The sequence below is a fragment of the Garra rufa genome, chromosome 5, assembly GCF_049309525.1.
Source record: "Garra rufa chromosome 5, GarRuf1.0, whole genome shotgun sequence".
NCBI lineage: Eukaryota > Metazoa > Chordata > Actinopteri > Cypriniformes > Cyprinidae > Garra > Garra rufa.
The window spans coordinates 18,955,010-18,980,789 of NC_133365.1; the positions used below are offsets into that span (position 1 = coordinate 18,955,010).

Below are 25,780 nucleotides of genomic sequence, written 5' to 3' on the forward strand. Positions count from 1 at the left end.
CTCATCTCAATGAGTCAATCTGAGGCTTTCATCCTAATAAACTCAATTTAGCAAGTATGTTTTAATATATCTCTATTGTGAACCTTCATTCTGAACTTTAAATATGCTTTTGTTTTCTTTGTGTTTCTTTCAGAATGGCCACTGGATCTGCATTCGAGACCTCCAAGACTGCAGTTGAGGGGCGATAGATGATGTCTAGGGTTAAACTGATGACTGGTTTACAGTATTCTAATACAGAGTTATCTGTGTGTCAGTATTAATCGTGAAAAAAGTGGAGTGGACAGTGGAGGGAAAAAACAAACGTAAAACCTGAATACATACACTACCAGTCAAAAGTTTTTGAACAGTAGGATTTTTAATGTTTTAAAGAAGTCTCTTCTGCACACCAAGCCTGCATTTATTTGATAAAGCAAAAACAGTAACAATATTTTTACTATTTAAAAGAACTCTTTTCTATTTGACTATATTTTAAAATGTAATTTATTCCTGTAATCAAGATACATTTTCAGCATCATTACTCCAGTCTTCAGTGTCACACGATCCTTCAGAAATCATTCTAATATGCTGATTTGCTGTTCAAGAAACATTTATAATAATAATAATAATAATAATTATTATTATTATTATTATTATTATTATTATTATTATTATCAATGTTTAAAAGGCTAGTACATTTTTAGGATTCTTTGATGAATAGCATCAGCATACATAATTTTATAGAAATTACTACTTTTATTTAGCCAGAATGCTTTAAATTGCTCAAAAGTGATAATAAAGACATTTATAATGTTACAGCTTAGCTTAGCTTTAAAATCACAAGAATAAATTACATTTTAAAATATATTCAAATAGAAAAAAGTTCTTGTAAATGGTCAAAATATAGCAAAATTGTACTGTTTTTGCTGTACTTTCGATCAACTAAATGCAGGATTGGTGAGCAGAAGAGACTTATTTAAAAAACAGTAAAAATATTACTGTTCAAAAACTTTTGACTGGTAGTGTGTGTTGTTTCCACAGCTGCTCAGAGATGTTTTGTATTTGTTCTAAAGCAAACAGCACCTGCACTATTTGAATTGTATTTGATCATGTGACCTGCTTTAGGCTTGTGTTGTTATACCTTTAAAGCGATAGTTCACCTAAAAATGAACTCACCCTCATGTCGTTCCAAACCAATCATCTTCATGCATCGTGGTGCTTTTGTGAGTACGTGTCAACTGACACGGAAGAGAAGAAATTTGAAAAGTCATTGTTTTTTTTTGTGCACAAAAAGTATTCTCATAGTTTTATAAAATTATGGTTGAAATATTGATGTTGGACTATTTTAACAATGTCCTTACTACCTTTCTGGGCCTTGGCCATGTCAGTTGTATTCTAGGCAGGGTCAGAAGCTCTCGGATTTCATAAAAAAAAAATAAAAAAAAATCTTAATTTGTGTTCTGAGGATAAACAAAGGTCTTGTGGGTTTGGAATGATATGAGGGTGAGTAATTAGCGAACTATCCCTTTAAGCAGGGCCAACTGAAATGTTGGGAATAGTTGGAAGAAAAAGTGAACACATGTGTAAGGACGTATCTGTAACATTAATTTATTATACCCCCTGACTGGGCACTGTCTTTTTAACAAGGAAAAAAAAGCTTTGTATCGTACTGCCTTAGGAATAAAGCCAACATTTACAGACCTTTAATACTTTACCAGCACTTTTTGATTGTAAAAGTTTGTATTTTCGACAACAGCCACATGACAGGGTAAACAGTTTAATTGCCTCTATTCCAGGTCATTTTCTTTCATATTTTCTGTGTTTACACAGTAGGGATAGCAGATACATCTCTTTGAGTTACATGAAAACATTGGGAATTTTCATGTGCAACTACTGCAAGTCCAACACTAGATGGCAGACAAACAATTCCTATCAACACTCCAACATATCAAGCTTGTTTGAAACATACATTCTTATAGTTAAAACCCAGTTGGTTTACAACCCACTGACTTTTAAATGTTTGCATTTGATTTACTCAAGCACTAACCAATGAAGATTACTTGTATTGGATTGCGTTGGCTGTAGGGTTAAGGTGGTTGTATTGTCCCTGTGTCGTTTCTGTCACATCACTACAAGCAGTGATAAGAAATCAGTCGAATTTTTGAGAAACGTGCTTTACCTCACGTTCAAAGTAAACAACTTAGCTAAGCACTTCTGTTTGTGTTTCTCATGCATGAAGCTTTCTCCTCCACTCCACATCGCTATTTGCATTGTTTAACCATCTGTGGCCAATTTCAGTTTGAAAGTTTCTCACTGAATGTGAACACCACATGATGTTGCGAATGCGAATGAGACGACTCTCAAGTATGAAGTGTACATTCATCTTCGAGCCTTTCAAAGGCTTAAAGTCAGGTCTTCGACTGCAGTTTTGTCAAATCTCAGGTTGTATGTCTTGCAGGAACATATTTATCTAGATGCAGTTTATCAGAAGTTATATTACATGCTGGTATTAACAGTTCAGGACATGACTGTGCCAAAATCTGGTTGCATGTTGTTTAGTAGTTTCACACCTCCTCTGCCTTTAAATGATGCAGTTTCTGTTACGATCCAGTGAATGTGCAAATGTAACTTACGTACTGTTTTCATGTGACTGCAATGACGTTTGTACTCATGAGAGATTCAATACTATTTATCTCTAACACATGGGGTTTTAAATGTACATCTTTAAAATGGTCATCAATGTATTCTGTATTTTTAAGGTCAATAAATCAGAGCATTACAGCATGTTGCGTTTCTGTTTTTAAGGCTGCTTCCTTGTTTTTCACTTTTACATGTTTGTATACATCCATCTACAGGAAAGAAACATGGCACAGACAGTTTGGGACTTCATCCTGAACAGAGTCAACACTAGAACTGTGTTTTAAGAGTTCTTGTTTCTATTTTGCAATTTTATATCATGCATATTTTATGCATATTGAACCATTTTTTGCACAAGAGGAAATTTCTGCCTCTGGTAGTAAAACAGTTTTGTGTTCAAATGTGCACTCCTGTACACTGTGTGGACAATTAGCTTTAATATACCAATGTTGTCAACTGAGTATTGATGAAACGAAAAAAATTCTCTTCTATCCTAATTTGACCCTTTATCTTTAGCACTCTCTATTTTATTTCCTCTATTTTTTTTCTTTACAAAAAAAACTTGAACCTTTAACACTTAATGCGAACCTTTAACACTTAAACAGAGTCTATCCTAATTTGACCCTTTAACTTTAGCACTCTCTATTTTATTTCATCAATTTTTTTTTTTACAAAAAAATTGAAACTTTAACACTTAAACTCTGTTCCATTTCTATTCTAACTAGTTTTCGTAAAAAGAAAAAGAGCCTCTAACACTAGCATTCTCTATTCTTCGGACTTGTTTTCTTTTATTTATTAAAAAAAGACCATATTACACTAGCGTTCCCTTTTCTTTTCTTTTTCTATTCTATCTACTTGTTTTCTTTTTATTTATTATAAAAAGCCCTTGCTATGTGTATACTGCATTAGGCTAACTGAGACTTGTCACAACACTTTTATATTATTGCTCCTTTGTTAGTTTTGATGGCTTCTGTTGTCCTCATTTGTAAGTCGCTTTGGAAAAAAGCGTCTGTTAAATGACTAAATGTAAAATGCTATCTTTATGGTCTTGTACTAAACAGTATTTCACTAATCCATTAATGTTGTTCTTTTAAAAGTTTTTGTGGACATTATATGTGAATGTTTCACATTTTTACCATGATTTTGTCTTTCCTTAATTGATTATACTTGCAGAATCCCATAAAACCTCTCAAAAGACATGCCTTATCATGTTTCATCCTAAAATCAAAAGATAGAAATAAGACATGATATTGTGCATAAAGAAAATGGAAGCCTATTTTTAGAATCTTTAAGATTTTTCATATTGTGGCATTATTTTCCTAGCATTTTAACATGTTTACCCCTATTTCACAGTTCCATGATGCAAATAAAATAAAATAAAAATAAATAAATCTCATTACTATTTGAAAAAACTGTATTTGCAAATGATTTGTCCTGCTTTTAATTTGTTGCATTAAATTGCATTGCATTGCATAAAAAAATAAAAAACAGGTAATTGCAACTTTTGTCTCACAATTTTGACTTTTTTCCACAATTGCAAGTTTACATACCTTTTTTTTAGACTTCAATTTTCAAATAAACTCGCAATTGCCAGAAAAAAAGAATTGTGAGATGCAAACTCGCATTTGCGAGAAAAAAAAAATCTGAATTGTGAGTTTATATCTGTGCAATTCTGACTTTATAACAAATAACTGCGAGTTTATATTTCTCAATTCTGAGAAAAAAGTCAGAATTGTAAGATAAAAAGTTGTAATAACCTTTATTTATTTTTTATTCAGTGATGGAAACGGGGCTCTATATTATATATATATATATATATAGTATTTTAATAAAATATTGCATTTTAATAAAAACATTAAAACCCCTGTGGCCTCTCTATATCTGTATGTGTTCTGTGATTGATAGGTCATGGAGTGAAGATGTTAGTCTCGCTGACTCAGATGGCAGTCCTCACTGGTGCCGAATGACTGTGTCCCAGAATGCACCTGGTGGTTTCCTAACCAATGGTAATGGGAGTGGAAGCAGCTCGTCCTCAGAACCAGGAGCCATGGTCAAATCTCTCATCAAGTCTTTTGACACACCTGTGCCGAGTGAGGACACGACCTTTCTCACTGCTTTTCTTTTTTTTTCCCCTCAGTCTCCCTTCATTCTCACTCTTGTTCTCTCCCTTTTAACATCTTTTCTATTCCAAGTAACATTCATTTTAACATCTGAGACATTAATGAGTAAAATGTTTCAGATTGTAAAATTATTGCTGAAAAAATATTTAGGCAGTGATTAAATGTTTAGATCCCGACGCTATCACGGTGAGACAGATGCTAACAGAAGCCTTTCTTTAATCTGAGCTAATGATGTAATTCTCTCCAAACATCTCCTGTCTGCCATCGCAATCTATCAGTAACACGGCAGCAGGAAAGTCTGGCTCTCATTACAGCAGCCAGACCTCTCAAATCATTCCCGCCTGTCTTTATGTTGGACAGATACTTCTGTAAGTTACGGGTGGTCAGACAGCAGGACTTCGGCTCATTAATCACCAAAAATGTCATGTTAGATTGGAGAGGATGTTTAATGTTCTTAGAATAATAAGACAAAAAATCCCATTATTAATAACCTTCAGTACAGCTTGTGATTTTTATAAAATGCTCTGCAGAATACAATAGGGTATTTCAAAAAGTCTAATGTGGCGTCGTCAGACAGTCATTCCAGCTTCATCAAAATATAATTGTTTTCATAAGGGGCCTCATGAACCATTTGTTTGTCTTAAACGGGTTGTATTATGACAAATCCAATTGCCCCTGAACTTCAGAAAAAAATAATTCATTGTACTTCCTCCCCAGCCTCAAAGACCATCTATTGAAACTAAGCTGCAAAAACAGCTTATTCTAAACTTACTGATGAAATTTCAGATGAATGTGAATATTGAACAGATGTCCACCCATATTTACATTTTGTATGACCTTAAAGGGAACCCCGGGTATTAAGACTTGTATAGCTTGTAACATAGTCATCATAGTTATGTAACATGTAACATAAATGATGTCTTATACCGAAATATGTAGTTAAAAACTCATAAAATCCACATAGTTTTATATATATTTTGGACAGGGGGGCACCATTATTTACATTTCTGTGACTGTGCCACAAGTTTAGGGAAACCCAGAAGGCTGAAAGCGCACCCTATTTGTTGTCTTTATTTTACAAAAGCACAATGTTTTGTTTTTATTGTGAGTATACAAAAATAAAAGTAAACTCTTTATAGTTTAAAATATGTCTTATTCTTATCTGTATGACCAAAAAATGACAGAAAGGAAAAAATCCAAGTGATCGTGCTGGAGCCTCTTGTGAGAAACATTTATATTTGTGGCGAATGAGAGATGTAGCCTTCAGTATATGTGCATTTCAGTTTGGCGTGCATAAGAAACGCAGCGGTTAGGGGTGTGGGGAAGGTGCGTAGGCCTATTATATGTATGCCATAACGTCTAGGTTACGTAGGTAACCCTCGTTCCCTGAAGGAGGGAACGGAGACGTTACATATGGGAATTCGCTTAGAATCCAATCATCTCTGAGCCTTATACAAAAGGCCAATGAAAATTGGCGAGTGGCATTTGCATGACAAGCCACGCCCCGTACATACGGTATATATAATGGCGTCGTGCAGCCAGTCAGTCAGGTTCTTCGCTGAGGAGCCGGATCGAGCCGGCGCAGCGCGACGACAAGGCGTGGCAGGGGATGTAACGTCTCCGTTCCCTCCTTCAGGGAACGAGGGTTACCTACGTAACCTAGACGTTCCCGCTCAGTCGAATCACTTCGACGTTACATATGGGAACAGACCCTATGGAACAGGCCACGACCTTGGTGCCGCGTTACGCAACGACCCACGTGCTGGCAGGCGGATGTGTCAGCAGGCGGATACGTAACGTAACCTTCCCAACGCCCTGGGGCCCAACCAGAAGGGGGGCCCACAGGGGTGCCAGTTGAACTGAAGCAGGGGTTGGGGGGGCGGAGCACATGAATACTGTCCACGTGGAAATAGAGAAGATTCAATATATCCGTAAGGGTTCTTAGGGATATACGAGGGAAACAGAGGCCTTCTGGTTGGCCTCTGGAAAAATACAGGAATATAGCCACAACCTGCGGGGCGAAGGAGACCCGGCAGGAGCACAGTCAGAACTACGCCGCATCCAGCCCTGACTGCGGGGCATGGAGGACCCAGGGTTCGCCGGAGGGAACCTACTGGAAATGGCGCACGGATCCACGTGGGAATGGCGCAACAAGCCGACACTAGCCATCCTCCCGGTCACCTGACAGAACTCGGGAGGAGATGGCCTCTACGCGGAGGTTGTAAAACCTGGCGAAGGTATTAGGTGTCGCCCAGCCGGCAGCTCTACAGATGTCTGCTAATGAGGCGCCATGTGCCAACGCATAGGAGGACGCAACACTCCGTGTGGAGTGGGCGTGAATGCCTAAGGGGCAAGGCTCTCCCTGATATAAGTATGACAGGGCGATGGCTTCTACCACCCAATGAGCCAACCTCTGTTTGGAGACAGCATTCCCTTTCTGCTGACCTCCGAAGCAGACAAAGAGTTGCTCGGTGCGTCTGAAGTGCCGAGTGCAGTCTACGTAGGTGCGCAGAGCACGGACTGGACACAGCAGCGCAGCAGCTGGGTCTGCCTCCTCCAAAGGCAGAGCTTGTAGGTTCACCATCTGATCGTGGAAAGGTGTGGTGGGAACCTTGGGCACATAACCGGGCCGGGGTCTCAGGATGACGTGAGAATCGTCGGGCCCGAACTCAAGGAACGATTCGTCGACAGAGAAGGCTTGTAGATCCCCCACCCTCTTGATGGAAGCCAACGCAGTCAGGAGCGCTGTCTTCAGTGACAGAAACTTAAGCTCGACTGAGGCGAGTGGCTCAAAGGGAGGTCCCCGCAGGCCCCGAAGGGCGACGGAGAGGTCCCAAGAGGGTACGAGGCGCGGTCTGGGAGGATTAATCCTCCTGGCGCCTCTGAGGAACCTCACGATCAGAGGGTGCTTACCAAGGGATAATCCATTTACTGCATCGTGATGTGCGGCAATAGCGGCAACATACACCTTGAGAGTCGAAGGGGACAGCCTGCGCTCCAACTTCTCTTGCAGAAAGGAAAGCACTACTGCAATCGTGCATCTCAGTGGGTCCTCTCCCCGAGAGGAGCACCAGTCGACGAACAGACCCCACCTCAGTGCGTAGGCCTGCCTCGTGGAGGAGGCCCGGGACTGAGTGATGGTTTCTATCACGGCCTGCGGGAGGCCAGCGAGGTCTGGCGCGTCCCGTCCAGAAACCAGACGTGCAGGTTCCAAAGATCGGGACGCGGGTGCCAAATTGTGCCCATCCCCTGAGAAAGAAGGTCCTTCCTCAAGGGGATTTTCCAGGCAGGGGCTGCTGCGAGGGAAATGAGTTCTGGGAACCAGGTCCTGGCAGGCCAGTATGGGGCGACCAGGAGAACCTGCTCCTCGTCCTCCCTGATCTTGCACAGGGTCTGTGCAAGGAGGCTCACTGGGGGAAAGGCGTACTTGAGCCCCGGCGGCCAGCTGTGGGCCAGAGCGTCCCTGCCGAGGGAAACCTCGCTGAGGGAGAAGAACTTCTGGCAGTGGGAGGACTCGGGGGAGGCAAACAGATCTATCTGGGCTTCCCCGAAGTGGCTCCAAATCAGCTGGACTGTCTCGGGGTGGAGTCGCCATTCTCCAGGGAGGGTGGACTTCCGTGAGAGCTGATCGGCTGCACGGTTGAGTTCCCCGGGAATGTGAATGGTCCGCAGCGATTTCAGCCGCGTTTGACTCCAGAGGAGCAGACGGCGGGCGAGTTGTGACATGCGGCGAGAGCGGAGGCCGCCCTGGCGGTTGATATAGGCTACAGCCGCAGTGCTGTCGGTACGAACAAGCACGTGTTTCTGGCGCAACGTCGATCGGAAGCGACGAAGGGCCAGAAGCACAGCCAACAACTCGAGGCAATTGATGTGCCACTGCAGTCAAGGTCCTGTCCAGGAGCCCGAAGCTGCTTGCCTGTTGCACACAGCACCCCAACCCGTGGTGGAGGCATCCGTATAAACCACGATGTGCCTGGACACCTGACCTAGGGGCACTCCGGCCTGGAGAAAGGCCGGGTCTGACCACGGGCTGAACAGGCAGCGACACAGCGGGGAAACGCCAATATGGAGTGTGCCACGGTGCCATGCCCGTCTCGGGACTCGGTCGTGTAACCAATGCTGAAGCGGTCTCATATGAAGCAAGCCCAGCGGCGTGACCGCGGCTGCAGCTGCCATATGCCCCAGGAGCCTCTGAAAAGTTTTGAGAGGAACCGCTGTCTCGTGTCTGAATAAGTTCAGACACCTCAGCATCGACAGCACACGCTCGTTGGTTAGGCGGGCTGTCATAGTGACCGAGTCCAGCTCCACACCGAGAAAAGAGATCCTCTGCACTGGGGAGAGTTTGCTCTTCTCTCGGTTGACCTGAAGGCCCAGATGGCTGAGGTGCCGAAGCACCAGGTCCCTCTGCTCGCACAACTGGTCTCGCGAATGCGCTATCAAGAGCCAATCGTCGAGATAGTTGAGAATGCGGAAGCCTGTCAGCCAAAGAGGGGACAGAGCTGCCTCCGCGACCTTGGTAAAGACGCGGGGAGAGAGGGCTAGGCCAAATGGGAGAACCTTGTACTGATACGCTCGACCCTTGAACGCAAACCGAAGGAAGGGCCTGTGGCGAGGAAGAATCGAGACGTGAAAGTACGCGTCCTTCAGGTCGATGGCTGCAAACCAATCCTGGGGACGAATGCATGAAATCATGCGTTTCGTCGTCAACATCTTGAACGGCAGCCTGAGAAGGGACCGATTCAGGACTCTGAGATCCAGGATGGGTCTTAACCCACCACTGTTTTTGGGCACGATGAAGTAGGGACTGTAGAACCCTGACCTCATCTCGGCTGGAGGGACCGGCTCGGTCGCGTCCTTCGCCAGTAGGACTGCGACCTCCGCACGCAGAACAGCGGCATGCGTGTCCGAATGGACAGTGGTGTAAAGAACGCCTCTGTACCTGGGCGGACGCCTGGCGAACTGAATCGCATAGCCGAGACGTACCGTCCGTATCAACCACCGCGAGGTGTCTGTGGTGGGGCAGCCTGGGGGGGGGAACGGGGAGGGGAGACAAGCTGCTTGAAGCAGGGCCTACCTTCTTCCCAGGTTCCCGCGCTGGCGATAGACAGCTCCGTGTCCGGCTCCGAGAGGGCATCCGAGGCCGAGGCCCCGGAGGTGTTAAGAGAAATTGCTCTTTTTGTGAGGTTGTGGGTACCGAAGTGCACAATGACCCCCGGCCCTCCACCGGGAGCGGAGACGGCGATGTTCTCGTCCCCTGAAGAGCAGATCTCTCCACCTCCGGGGCAAGATGTGTTGAATAGCCTCCTTCTGCTTCTGGACTGCCGAGAACTGTTGGGCGAAGTCCTCGACAGTGTCGCCGAAAAGGCCGCTCTGGGAGATAGGAGCGTCAAGAAAGCGGGCTTTGTCGACGTCTGCCATCTGGGCCAGAGTCAGCCATAGGTGTCGCTCCTGGACCACGGCTGTGGACATCACCTGACCAATGGCACGCGCCGTGACCTTCGTGGCCCGGAGGGCGAAGTCGGTGGCGGCGCGGAGTTCTTCCATAACACCCTGGTCAGGACCACCCTCGTGCAGTTGTTTCAGGGCCTGGGCTTGATAAACCTGTAAGGTAGCCATGGCGTGCAGGGCGGTGGCAGCCTGTCCAGCGGCGTGATAAACGCGGCCCGCGAGAGTGGACGAACGCTCACACGCCCTGGACGGGAGATGCGTATAAATAGTACGCCAAATAGAAACAGAAAATTTTTATGAGATCAGACTACTTTGGAGGAACAGTAAGAGAGCAGTTTGAACTAACCGAACAGAAATACGTCACACATAGACCTAACAGCTAAAATATTTGCCGGGCAGACGTTTCTCGGGTCAGTCTGAGCACACCTTACACCTGCAGGCGCCACTGTCACACACCATATACACTCCTGTAACTTTCGCCAAAAAAAAAAAAGTGTGGTGATGACCTTAGCACTGCAGTCGGCATATCATTACTGTGGTAATGCAATGATGCAGTTATCGTCACAGCCCTAAACACAACTCGGAAAATATAATACTGATACGATGACCACAGCTACTGAAAGAGCTTACAGGTGGCGATGGATATAAGCATAGACTTAAACCAAATGCCGTACTACTGATTTTTTTCTCACAAGGAGTCTAACTGGCAATCCATGCTGAGAAACTCTTTCAGTGTCTGCAGTGTCAGGACAAGCGTTGCCATGTTTACATACTGCCAGGATGCCATCTAGCGTTTCTCGTCTCTGCCGTTTGTAAGCTCTTTCAGTAGCTGTGGTCTACTAAAAGCCTCAAAGCCATCAGGGCTAAAGCAGAGAGAACAAAGACGCGGGTCTTTAGGAAGTTTTATTCGTCCACAGTCATCCTTCTAGGGCTGTCATCGACTAAAAAATTTACTGGTCGACTAGTAGTCATTCATTTTAAGCATTAGTTGACTATTACTTGCACGTTTATTAATAAACCAATAATGAGCCTTTAATTGCCTACATAGCCTAATGAGCGTTTAAGCATACGCAAAAAAAAGTTTGCCACAGCGCACAGGCAGATTTATCGATTATGTGTCAAGGAAAAACAGCAAAGAGACTGCAGTAACATTTTCATAATTTATTGATAAACCAGTGCTTTCTTTGATTTCAGCTTAAGAGATGAAGTCGGCGACACTGCTTGTCATCTCCACAGTAGTGATGCACCTGTGTGCATGTTTCTGACGGATTACATAATCTGATAGTATTTGCTTTCCATTTAAATTTGGTTCATTTGAAAGTAGACATTTCACTTTCTATAGATAGATTTTTCATGTCTGTAAGGGAAGTATACACAGAGTTTTGTGCTCAAGTTCACAGAGACCAAGACGGCATCTTGATTGCTATAATTATTTTACAAAAGCGCAACATTTTGTTGTTATTCTGAATGCACACAAATAAACGCAAATTCTTTACAGATTCAAAAGATGTATTACTTTTATCTGTATAACAAAAAATGACAGAGTATTTTAAGAACAAGTGAGCACACCGGCGCCTCCATCTGTCATGCACTATTCAGCTTCCACACTCTGCATAGACACTTGAATAGCGCAAATTTTTCTAGGTTAACATTAGATTGAGCTGCCATGTAAAGATGCTTATACATACATCTTTAGATGAAAAGCCATATTTAAGATTGATGAATGATAGGTGAGCGTTTGGATGTCCGGCCCAATGTACTGTATTACCACAATACCAAGCCTCTTCGTTTGGACGACTATTGTGGGCAGCCCTACATACTTCCTATTCTTTTCTCCTCTTCTTATCGCTAGGAAAGCAGTAAAGACTTACATCACTTCTCTTGTTGCCGTTAGACTGAAAATTACAACCAAAAGCTGCACAATGTGGCATCGTATCATTATTTCATTGTTGCGTATTCCGAGTTTTATGGCAGTAAAAATAGCAGCAGGTATTGCCAGTAGCTCACCGAGTGCAACCATTTTACATCATCAAAATAATGACGTCCCCCATAGTCCAAAAGATATATAAAACAATGAGAATTTTAATGTAAATCGTTCATGGGTTTTCTACTACATATTTCGGTAAAAGACATCGAGTGAATAGCGATTTGTTTTATTTTTTTGGTGAACTATCCAGTCAGATTTTTTCTGTGTGGCTGGAAATATAATTTTCTATAGCCATTTTTAAAAGTGTTCAACTGTATTCTGTTAGATGGACCCAGCAGCTCTGTTCAGATGCATACATCTCCCAGAAGCCCCCTGAGTGGCATACCAGTCCGTACAGCCCCTGCTGCTGCTGTCTCACCCATTCAGGTACTACATATCTTACAATACACCATGCATGTATACATTGGTGTAGTTTAGTTTTTTGTAGTGAGTATACTGTGATTTTTCCCTCCCAGCCCCATATTCACCCATCCCAGAGCAACACCCCAAACACCACCACACTCATTAATGCATACAGGATGCATCTATATGTAATTGAGAGCATTCTGAAACACTGTTTATGTGTTATTAACATTTTGATTTACTTTTAGCAAGTTTTATGAGCTGTCAATTTTCAATGCACATTTAGGGGTTCAAGTTGGAACTATTATTAACAATAAATTCAGGGCTCCAAATTAACTTTTTTACTTGGTAGCACAGGTGCTCCTAACTTCAAAAAGTTAGGAGCACCAAAAAAATTTAGGAGAACCTAATTTCTTTTTAGTATTGTGCAAATCTTGATTCTTCATGGCCGATTCTTATTACTGATGCTTTACAAGCAAATTGGCTGATTTTGAAAGCCTTTTTTTTTATTATTATTTTACACCTTAAGCAAGGGACAACCATTGCATTTTTAAACCATCTACAGTAGAAATAAAAAAAAAAAAATTAAAAAAAAAATGACACAGCTCTTTCTTAGTCGTGTAGACAATAAATGTAGCCATAATCAAAGTGGGCTACTATTTCAATATTCAAAGTGCAAATAGAGGCCGAATTTTTCAAGCGTGATCTAGAGCTATAGACAATTACACAACTTATAATAGTCCACATAACAGGGCTGGGGTCAATTCAGGATGGACTCAACAATTCCAATTCAAAGAAGGAAATGGAATTGGAATTGGAATTGGAATTCAACAACAATTACAGGAAACAGAGTTGGAATTGAATTGGAATTACAGGAAGTGGAATTCAATTCAGGGAAATTCCACTGAATTCCGTTTATTGCTGTTTCTGAGCATCTATTTGTGATTGCATTTAGAGACACACATTTGAACTTTATTTATAATGCTTTACAAATACCAAGTAATTTATGAAATAGAGTTGATCAAATGCAAGTAAATAAAAATGAGAACTGTACATTATGAATTAATAATTGAATGACAGTGGTGATACGTTTCTGGATGTACTATACATTCAATATATGATTAGCACATAACATATCTCAACTCACAAAAAAAATGAGTCATGTTCATTCATGTATTTCATTCATTTTTTATTGCATTGAATTATCATCATTTCCTGAAATTTGGTATGTGAAATGATCATGCTTAACATACTAAACATACAGTACTTTGTATTTCTTTTATATGTTTGTTGTTTATGTGATTTACAATGTTTAATGTACTATAAACTATTAAGCAAAGTCAAACTTTAAGCAAACTTTAAGCAAAGTCAAATTATTTTATTTAGCAACTCAAGTGGAATTTATTTGATTTCAATTCTGTTTCCTGACATTCCAATTCAATTCCAATTCCATTCCAGGAAGTGAATTGGAATTTACCATTCATTCTCAATTCAATTCATGAATGGCCCCAACCCTGCCACATACTAATAACAGCCTAGATATGTTATGTAGCCTAATTTGCGCACATTGGAAAGTCGATCTCTAAACGTGGGGTATAAAAATTGCTTTTGAATGCGCGTGCGCGTTTTACTTTTGGTTTCGTTTTAACGATCGCTCGAAACTCTGAGCGTGCATTCTACAATACAAGAGATTATTTTAACAAAACCATTTGAAAGTGGGAGGACACAAACGGGATTCTGAAACTCGTGTCCCCAGTGGAAATTACATCTTTGCGTGAGTGGAACTCTGCCGCTGAGTTAGCATTTGATGTGAATGTATGCCGCGTTGTACAGTATATTGAGACGCACATCTTGTGAAAACACTGAAAGATTGTAATTCGAGTCTGTTTTCGTTTCATTATTCATATCTCATTTATTGGTTTGCGTAACTTGATTTCAAACTCGCGTCGAGAATCACCACCAACTTTGATAGGTGACGTCAGATCCAGGTCACAGCAGGCTACGGAAGCCTTAATAGTTCATATATCATTAATCTTCAAATAGAAGCAGCCGATTGGTCTACACATCGCCGATTTAAGTCAAAACAATACACCTCGCAAGACAGATGTGATTAATTTATGAATGAAAGTGTGAAAATTATGTCACAATATCATGTTGTTACGTATCCTCGTGCTTTTTAAAGTGGGTATACACAAATCCTTGACCTTTTCTATTGGGTATACGGCGTATACCTGCGTATCACGTAGACTACACCACTGCATGTTTACTAGAGCATGGGCCATGCTATCACTTACATGTGTTTTATGTTTCTAGAGGCCCTCTGGAATCAAGCCGCTGTCAAAGACCCTTGAGAGAAAAATCACCTTTGGAGATTTCCCCCACAATGGTACTTCATAGTGACACAGAATTGAGGAACGTCCTCCTAACAACACTTCAGTTATCCTTAAACACCCATACTGTAGAGAAACATTTACATTTGAAGGACAAGTTAAACTGTTTATAGCATCTGTGGCATGTTGTTGCTTAACACAGACATTTTGAAATTATGTTAAGGATGATTTCAACAACTTTACATATCAAATAACACTCATGTAAGAATTAATATTAGCGCTTAAATATGATCTTCACACTCAGAATGTAATTGACTTGCACTAATTCTTTTTCAGTAATAATAATAATAATACACAGATTTTTTTTTTTTAAGAATTCTCTTCTGCTCACTAAGCCTGCATTTATTTAGTTCAAACTACAGCAAAAGCAGTAATACTGCTTTACTATTTGAAACAACTGCTTTCTATTTGAATATATTTTATAATGTAATTTATTATTGTGATCAAAGCTACATTTTCAGCATCATTACTTCAGTCTTCAGTGTCACATGATCCTTCAGAAATCATTCTAATATGCTGATTTGCTGTTCAATAATTTTTTTTAAATATTACTATCACTATTTTAAACAGTTGAGTAAATTGTTTTCATGATTATTTGATTAATAGAAAGATCCAAAGATTAGCATTTATTGGAAATAAAAAGCTTTTTGTAACATTATACACAACACCATGCAAAAGCATGGAGTCCGTATATGTATAGAACTTAAAAAAAAATAGAAATGAATACTTTTATTTTGCAAGGATACTTTAATTTGATCAAATGTGATGTTAAAGACATTTATAATGTTACAAAAGATTTCTATTTCAGACAAATGCTGTTCTATTTCTTTCTATTCATCAAAGAAACCTGAAAAACAACTAAATAATAACAATAATAAAAAATGTTTTTTGAGCAGCAAATCAGAATATTAGAATGATTTCTGAAGGATCATGTGACTGGAGCACTGATGCTGAAAATTTATCTTTGAAATCACATGAATAAATTACGCGTAAAATATATTCAAATAGAAAGCAGTCATTTTAAATAGTAAAAATATTTAGAAATTGTACTGCTTTTGCTGTACTTTAGATCAAAGAATAGACATATATAATAAAGAGACTTCTTTAAAAAACATGAAAAATCTTACTGTTCAAAAACTTTTGACAGTGTATCTAACATTCAGGTGTTTAGGATCAGTAAAATCTTTTAATGTTTTAAGTCTCTTTTAAGTCTCATCAAGGCTACATTTATGTGATCAAAACACTGTAAAACAGTAATAGTATGAAATATTATTAATATCAAAAAGTAATTGCTCTCTAGTTTAATATATTTAAAAATATAACATTCCTGTGATCAAAGCTGAATTTTAAGTATCATAACTCCAGTCTTTAGTGCAACATGATCCTTCAGAATCATTCTAATATGTGGATTTGCTGCTCAAGAAGCATTTCCTATTTATATCACAGTTGAAAGTTTTTTTTTTACATTTTTGTACAGTCACTTTTCAACCAATCTAATGTATCCTTGCACTATTAAAAAAAAATTAAATTAAAAATAAATACTGCATCATTAGACTTCTCTTTGTGGATTTTATTATGTCCGCAGAGAGGATATTCCCCTTAAATGTGGCAATGGGACACAATATTAAATTCCCCCTGTGTCTGTGGTTTTGTCTCTCTCAGGGTCGTGTGACGAACTGAAGCCCTCATCTCTTATGAGGAAGAGTCCGTCCCTTGAGTCTGTGATTAAAACTCCATCTCACTTCAATGGCCGCACATCCTCTTTTTCTTACAACAGAGCCAACAGCAAACTCAAGTAAGCTTCACAAACACAAAAACACAGATGCGGTGAATGTCTTCCTCACTGGGTGGACTAAAACAACAGATGACTCAGTCTTTTGAAAGAAACACACACAGCTACCTTTCGTTATTAAAAATATGTGAAAGTTGTTGAGACATAAGCTAATAAGATGACTTAGATTAGAAATGATGCACTTGCATTCCTCAAGTGTTTCTCTCATTATCTTTGCTTTGCTAACCCCTGCTGTCCTGCTCAGAAACAATGCCTGGAGTTACACAAGTCAGTCTCTTTGGTGATTCATGCTTTGAACATAATCATACTTGGCACAGATTGATACCAAGAAAGAAAGGTTTTGATAAAGAATGTTAGTCATGACCTTTTGTGCCCTGCTTCAAACACACTGTTGGGCAGTTGATGCATAACGTGTTCATGGACTTTTATTTTGTTTATTTGAAAGATTTTTTAAGATTTCAGTTTAAAATGAACATGAATATGTCAATTTGTCATGATCTTGCAGCATATAATTTTAACTTTCACCATTTTTTACATTTTAAATGTTTTAAAATATTATTTTAAATTTCATATAGAGAAAAAAATGGTTTCAATGAACACAGACACTATTTGTGCCCCTTAACCACAAAACCAGTCGCAAGTGGCACGGGTATATTTGTAGCAATAACCAACAATACATTGTATGGGTCAACATTATTGAGGTTTGATTTGGTTGAGGAGATGAATTTTTCAGTATTTAGATTTTTTTTTTGCACACTCAGATTACCAAGCTTAAAATACCAGCTTTCAAATTCAGTTTATTTTATTTTTTTAAACTTATTTTAAGATTTTTTATTTTATTTTATGAAATCTCTTTTGCTCACCAAGGCTGCATTCATTGATTAAACATACAGTAAAAACAGCGATATTGTGAAATATTATTAGAATTTAAAATACCAGTTTTCTAATTCAATTTATTTTAAAATGTAAATTATTACATTATATTATATTTATGTAATTTTTTTTATCTTATTTTAGGATTTATTTCAATTTTATTAAAATTTCTTATGCTCACCAAGGCTGCCTTCAATGATCAAACATACAGTAAAAACAGTAATATGGTGAAATATTATAACAATTTAAAATACCAGTTTTATAATTCAATTTATTTTAAAATGTAATTTATTACATTATATTATATTTAATGTAATTTTTTCATCTTATTTTATGTTTTTTTTTTCATTTATTTTGCTCACCAAGGCTGCAATCAATGATCAAACATACAGTAAAAACAGTAATATGGTGAAATATTATAACAATTTAAAATACCAGTTTTCTAATTCAATTTATTTTAAAATGTAATTTATTACATTACATTTTATTTAGGTATTTTTAAACTTATTTTAAGATTTTTCTTTTATTTTGTGAAATCTCTTTCACTCACCAAGGCTGCATTCATTGATTAAACATACAGTAAAAACAGCAATACTGTGAAATATTATTGCAATTTAAAATACCAGTTTTCTAATTCAATTTATTTAAAAATGTAAATTATTACATTATATTATATTTAATGTAATTTTTTTATCTTATTTTAGGATTTTTTTTCAATTTTTTTAAAATGTCTTTTGCTCATCAAGGCTGCCTTCATTGATCAAACATACAGTAAAAACAGTAATATTGTGAAATATTATTACAATTTAAAATACCATTTTTCTAATTCAGTTTATTTTAAAATGTAATTTATTCCTGTGATGCAGGATTTAGTGTCAAATGGTCCTTCAGAAATCATTCTAATATCAAAAAACATTTTATATCATTATCAATGTTGAAAACAGTTGTGCTATAAACTATACATTTGTTTAGGATTCTTCAATTGCACAAAGTTCAAAGGAATTGTATTTATTTAAAATAGAAAGCTTTTTTAACAATATCATTTTTCTGTCATTTTTGATCAATTTTATGCGTTCTTTCTGAATAAAAGTATTAACCTCTTAAAACAAATCCCTTTATAACATAATAAATACTATATTATGTATTAGAGAAATAAATATTGAGTCTTGTATTTATTTCAAATCCTTACAGGCATCAATGTGAAAGGTGATAAACGATGTCGCAGTGTTTTGACTTGCAGTGCAATGACCACAGTGTCATCTAATCTTCCCATGAACACACAACAAGGCAATCTGATTAGCTTTCATGCTGTGTCTCTCGCAGAGCGACGCCCCTGATGTACTCTCACATGTGTGTGAGGATTTTAGCAGAGGTTAAACACTTAACCCGTCAAGTCAAAGTCAAAGTCACGCATAATTGTCGTTATGTTATTCCCCTTAAGTACAGTATATATTTTGTGCAGATTTTCAGAACTTGCCTTGGCACACAGTCATACTCCAATAGCTCTTTCAGTGCTATAATCGCATTTAGGAAATAACTAAATGTTACGAGTGCATGTCACACACTCTAAATGAATCTCAGCTCCAGTCACAAACCCCATGAGATCTCACACACATGTACAGATGCAGTGTTAGTGACCGTACGTGTGTTTGTGTGTGTCCCCTGATGCTAGTGTGGAAAGAACAGACCCTCTGTCCGCTTTGGCGCGGGAGTACGGTGGATCTAAGAGGAACGCTCTACTGAAGTGGTGCCAGAAGAAAACAGAGGGCTATCCGGTAAGGAGCACAGGCCTTGACCCCCTCTCTCACCCTGTCCCCCTCTCTCTCATCTTTCAGGCAAGTTTTATTGGCTTGACTGTTTAAATACAACATTTGCCAAAGGAATGTAGAGTGAAAGGAATTGACGTGTTTAAAAGCAAAGTGTGTAATTTCTGCACCACTAGGGTCACTAAACAGAACTACACAAGTAACTGGAAATGGAAAGTGTGACGGCTGAAAGTTTAAACACTTTTTTAAGTGTTTGGCATTTGATAGTTTGAATACTTCACTGCCTATGAGTCGTGGTTGTGATGGTAGTGTCATAAGAAAAACGTAAGTGCATCTACAGTGGAGATCAAAATATAGAACAATCTATAAATACTTGATTATTACTGAAATATTGTTAATCTTCATCACCCAAAAGTTAAAGGAATATTAGTTGAGGTATACCACTGTACTACTAACAAGTTTTACAAAATTGTCAAGAAATATTACCAAAAACACAGTGATCAAAATTAGAGAACAGAAATCATCAGCTAGAATATCACTAGTTTCTCAGACTGTGCTGGTGTGATGTTGGTCCACTCTTCTTCCACTCTTCCTCTTCTTAGCTATAACTTTGTCGCCCACAGATTTTGCTGAAATTTTATATTGGGTTTCAATCAGGACTCATTATTTCAGTGTTCTTAGCTTCAAGGGAACTGCTTTGCCCGTTTTGCAGTGTGATGGGGGCATTGTCTTGCATGAAATTGACTTATTGGGAGATGCTTGCTGTGAAGGAACTGCATGTTGCTGAAGGAGATTCTGATAAACATTTGCATTCACCCTGACATGTAGCTGTATACGAGGCCCAACTCCCATTGCAAAAAACATCCCCCAAACCATGAGACTTCCTCCTCCACCTTTCACTGACTTCTTTACACACCTGGACTTCAGTCTTTCTGAACAAAATGATTCCCATCAGATCCAAATAAACAAACTTGATCTCATCACTAAAGTAAACTTTGAACCAGTTCTCTCTCCACACAACATGCTCCTTAGCAAAGGTGAACTTAGCTTTTTGATTCTTTCTGCTGATGAGAGGCTTGGTCACTGCAGAGTGTGCTTCCAGTCTGACTTCTCCTATACATGCCAACACAGATCCATACTTTGTTCAGCACTGAACTGGCAAGCCATTCCAACTGCAGTGTTGAACCAATTCCCCATTTAGAGTCTTTGAATTATCCTGTCTTCTAATGCATTCGTCTTATGTGGATGACCAGTCTTTTTGGGGGACTTGAATAAATTACCGTCATTGTAAACCTGCGATATTCAAGAAATCAGATTTGGAATGACCAACTTCTCATGCAGTGGCTGAAAGGGATATTCCCTTTGGCCTTTCAACTGGTACAACCTCCTGTCGCAGGGTTTCAGTCACCTTAGAGCGACCCGTCATCTTGCAATCTCAGTGAAAATTAGAGGAATGCTGCCAGTTAAAGGAGAAGTTCACTTCCAGAACAAAAATGTACAGATAATTTACTCACCCCATTGTCATCCAAGATGTTCATGTCTTTCTTTCTTCAGTCGATAAGAAATTATGTTTCTCGAGGAAAACCTTTCGGGAATTATCTCCATATAGTGGACTTCAATGGTGGCCCCAAGATTGAAATTCCAAAATGCAGTTTAAATGCAGCTTCAAAGGGCTCTAAACAATCCCAGCCGAGGAAGAAGGGTCTTATCTAGTGAAACGATAGTCATTTTCGAAAAACAAATTGACAATTTATTTCCTTTAACTTCAAACGCTCGTCTTGTCAGACAGTTAGGGTATGTCAAAAAATACTTCCATTTTGTTTTCTTCTCCAGAAGCACCGACCCAGTGTTTACAAAGTGAATATGCAAAGAAGATCAAACGGCATTTAAAAAAAAAAAAGGTAAAACAGCATTGTAGGATAATTTTGAAAATGAAGAAGAAAACGGGATGGGAGTTTTTCTGACATACCCTAACTTTATTGACCCGGATTACACAGACTACACATTCTCAATTTGTTTTGAAAATGACCAATCGTTTCACTAGATAAGACCCTTCTTCCTCGGGTGGGATTGTTTAGAGCCATTTGAAGCTGCATTTAAACTGCATTTTGGAAGTTCAAACTTGGGGGCACCATAGAAGTCCACTACATGGAGATAATTCCTTAAATGTTTTCCTCAAGAAACATAATTTCTTTATGACTGAAGCATTGACAGTGTGTGCATTACCTGTGTCTGTGCGTCTCTCTACAAACAATGAAACTGTGTTCCTTCAAAAATCTTGCTGCTGAGGAATTTAACTTTTTTGCTCACCAGCCAAATCAGTATTAACAAAACCAGTCATTCCACTGCAGACGAAACAGAAGCAGCTGAAGTGGCATTTAGTATAAATAATGTTATAAGCTTGTTTTTTATATAAAATGTTGGGGGGAAAATGCAAATATAATCTACTTTAAAATAATTAATTAAACCTCAAAAACAACTGACTGTCGTTATGAGCGTTGTGAGTCATTGAGTCATGCCTTCAAATGATTTGTTTAGTCTTTATGAATGGACCACTGAATCATTGGCTCAAATGAGTAATTCAAAAATGCCAAATCATCAAGTAACAAAATACTGAATAATGCCCAGAGATGCGTGACTGTTCTCCTGTGAACTATTTTGTTAACCAAATAGAGCAAAATTGCTCATCCTGTACTTCATAAAATAAGTCTCTTGTGTGGGCGGCCCAAGTTAAAATTCAGCTTGTGCCATTTCCCAATCCCACTCTCAATTTCCTCTCAGTAAAAAGACAAAAGCCCACCTAAAATTCTTCTTTACTAATTGAGCAGAAAAGAAAATGGATTTCTTCTACTTTTGCTTCAAAGTACACACAGATTGTCTGTACCTCTCATTCTCTCTTAACTAGACTGTGGTCACAGCATCTATTTAATTAGGGTTTTTTGTTCCATAATGAGTAAATAAAAAATGAATGCTAATTTAAACGCTAAGTTAGTGTTTTGTTTATGGTCTGATTCATTTTTTTTAACTTTATTGTATGTATGTTTCAGGAATGTGTCACTGTGGTCACCATTATCTCTTTCCTAATGTAGAGTCAAACATTTTATTTTTGCTGATTTGAATTCTTTGTCACCAGCCATCATTAAAAAAAATTAAAAGCTAATTTTATAAACCAAATTTTACAAAAGTGACAAAGCCTTTTGCATTGTTACAAAAAAATTGGTTTCCAGTAAATGCTGTTCTTTTGAACTTTCTATTCATCAAAGACAAACATCTATCACAGTTTATGTATTAAGAAGCATAACTTGTTTTAACATGAATAATAAGAAATCTTGAGCACAAAGTTGACATCTCTTTGCTTATCTGACTTTTATTTCTACTATTCTTCTTCCTCTTTCTCTGTACAACTGAACGGCTTCATGGCATCTGTTTGTACAAAGTTCTTTTGAACTGTGAATTGTGATATGTTTCTGAAGTGAAACTAAATCTGATTAAAAATGTTGATCTTAAAAAAAAGAAATCTTGAGCACAAGAGCTTTATTAGAGTGATTTAAAAAATATCATGAGACACTGAAGACTGGAGTAATAGATGCTGAAAATTCTGCTTTGTCATCACAGGAATAAATTACATTTTAAAGTATATTAAAATAGAAAACTATTTAAAATTATAATAATATTTTACTGTAATTTTGAAATCAAATAATTGCAGTCTTACATAACAATAACAATAGTTAAAGTTAATAAGCTTCAATAAAGTAACAAAACAAATTGAATTTATCAAAGAACTCAATTTATAAGGAATAAACAATTTTGTGGATCCACAGAAATAACTTTTGCCTGCAGAGATAAGTCTGCATTGCTTTGCCAAAACCAATTACAACAAACATGGGAACATTACACTGGAAAATCTTGGTTCACAAATGGGAATGGTATTATATAAATTGAGCTGGTTAAAGATCATCTATCAGTAGAGGGCATCTTGTGGTTTCAGTATTTCCACAAGAAACATTTTAATCCTTTCCTTATATTTTTCCCTAAATAGATTAGACACTAAACAAGAGTTAAATGAGTCATGTCATTTCTAATCAGTACCACGTTAAATTTCATATGTAATCTATCCCACACTGAATGACCTATGAGTCAAATAGATATTTGTGTCACATGTAGTGTTTGTGTTCCCAGAAGCAAATACTGTGTGATTGGCATGTGCGATTGTATGCGAGCAGATAATATTTCTACTGGTTCGCTCACTGCTCTAATAGCCTGTATGAGGCCCATTAAACCCTCAGGGGACCAGAGCCAGGTCTCCACCATTGTCATGTGTGAGAGGAAGATTAGCGCTAACACGCTTACCTTCCATATTATCCTCAGCTGGTAAACAAAACGATGAAAGGGGCACTCATGTTTTCTTCCTTCCTCCTGCTTTCATCATCTTTTGCTTAATAATGGAAAACAGAGACCCGTTCACTTGGTTTGCATTGATGTTTTAAGCACCAGATACTGACCGACTGCACTCAGGTGACCTGCACTGGCTGTTAAATAGCATTAGCAAAGACAACAGTGTGTGAAGAAGATAAACATAGCTTTGTTAAAGATGGACAAACTCTAATCAGAACAGTGCTTATTCATCTTTTGCCTTTTTCAGTTTTGCTCTGTAGCCGGAATGCAATAAGAGGCTTAAACTAATAGTTGTGGATTTTAGCACTGAAAATAATTAGGCTTCTGGCTGTTATACGATGCAAATTTGTTCCGTGTGGTCTATGGGGATGCCTAAATCCTGACATGGAGTCAAAGTATTTGTTTGTGCCAGGCGCAGACATTGGGTGTGTAAGCAATTAAATTTAACATGACTGTAAAGTGTTTTGTGGTTTTGTGACTGATACACTAATTTAGGTGACTAACAGTGGACTTTTTACTGTAATGTAACCACCCTCTACTGAAATGAAACCAACTTTCTGAATTTTTTACACTTTGTTGAATCTCCTAAAACCTGTCAAAGAAAATATCTAGGTCAAATTTTCCCACAAAATAAAGAAATAAATACATTACAATTCTATGGTAAGATTTGCTTTTGAAATAAGTCTATTTTGCTCACCAAGGCTACATTTATTTGATCAAAAATACAGTAAAACTTGTAATATTGTGAAAAAATTATTATAATTTGAAATAACTGCCCTCTATTTGAATATATTTTAAAATGTAATTGATTTCTTTGATGGCAAAGCTAATTTTTTAGCATCATTACTCCAGTCTTCAGTGTCACACGAACCTTCAGAAATCATTTTAATATGCTGATTTGCTGCTCAAAAAACATTTATTATTATTATTATGTTGAAAACAGCTGAGTAGATTTTTTTTAAAGTTTCTTTGATGAATAGAAAGTTCAGAAAAACAGCATTTATCTGAAAAAGAAATCTTTTGTAACATTATAAATGTCTTTATCACCACTTTTGATCACTTTTAAAGCATCCTTACTAAATAAAAGTATTCATTTCTATCATTTCTTTCCAAAAAAAAAAAAAAACTGACTTGAAGCTTTTGAATGTTATAGTGTATAAAATCATTTTATTTCAGATAAATGCTGATGTTTGGATCTTTCTATTCATCAAAGAATCCTAAAAAAATGTACTCAGCCATTTTAAATATTGATAATAATAATAATCATAATCATCATAATAATAATAAATGCTTCTTGAACAGCATATCTGCATTTTAGAATGATGTCTGAAGGATCATGTGACTGGAGTAATGATGCTAAAAATTCAGCTTTGATCACAGGACAGAATTACATTTGTAAATATATTCAAATAGAAAAAAAACTACTTTAAATGTTTAAAAAAAACTACTTTTAGATTTTTTTGCTTTGCTTTAGATCAAATAAATGCAGGGTTGGTGAGCAGAAGAGACTTTTAACATTAAAAACATTAAAAATCTTACTGTTCAAATACTTTTGACTTGTAGTGCATATGTCATTTTAATACAACATAAATATAAAATCAAATGATAACATAAATTAAAATGTATTAAATATTAAATACAAATTTTAAAAGTGACAAGAATTTAAAAAATAAATACACAATAATAATAAATACCTGGATGCATTATATGCATTATAAAGCATAATAATAATAACGCTAAATACATTATTTTGTTTCCGAGTGATGCCATCTGAGATCAAGAGTTTTCTCACTCACTGGTCACTGGACGACTATGCATTTATCCATTTTCATATTGTCCAGTGCAGAGAAGGGGGTAAGAGATTGTGTTGATGAGAACAGCAATGGCCACAGGCCTCTTCTCACATTGCAGACCTGGGAAAAGGTTAGCTCAAGAACACATGCTCCAAATTGAGCTTAATATGGGCTGCGGAAAAGGTCAAGGAGGGCTACTGGTCCACTATGTCATAAGAGACATCAGCTGTGAGAGCGAGGGAGCAACTAATTACCCACTAA

At 38.0% G+C, this 25,780-nt stretch overlaps 1 protein-coding gene across 2 annotated transcripts in view; it reads left to right on the forward strand.

Annotated features, from left to right (window-relative positions):
• specc1 (sperm antigen with calponin homology and coiled-coil domains 1) overlaps positions 1-25,780 on the forward strand; it is a 145,553-nt gene that overhangs the window by 90,909 nt on the left and 28,864 nt on the right. For both annotated transcript variants that reach the window (XM_073839753.1, XM_073839754.1), the window contains 5 exons: positions 4,519-4,703; positions 12,434-12,534; positions 14,824-14,896; positions 16,563-16,695; positions 19,238-19,340. In XM_073839753.1, the coding sequence (XP_073695854.1) occupies positions 4,519-4,703; positions 12,434-12,534; positions 14,824-14,896; positions 16,563-16,695; positions 19,238-19,340 (595 nt within the window). The remainder of the gene's footprint in view (positions 1-4,518; positions 4,704-12,433; positions 12,535-14,823; positions 14,897-16,562; positions 16,696-19,237; positions 19,341-25,780) is intronic.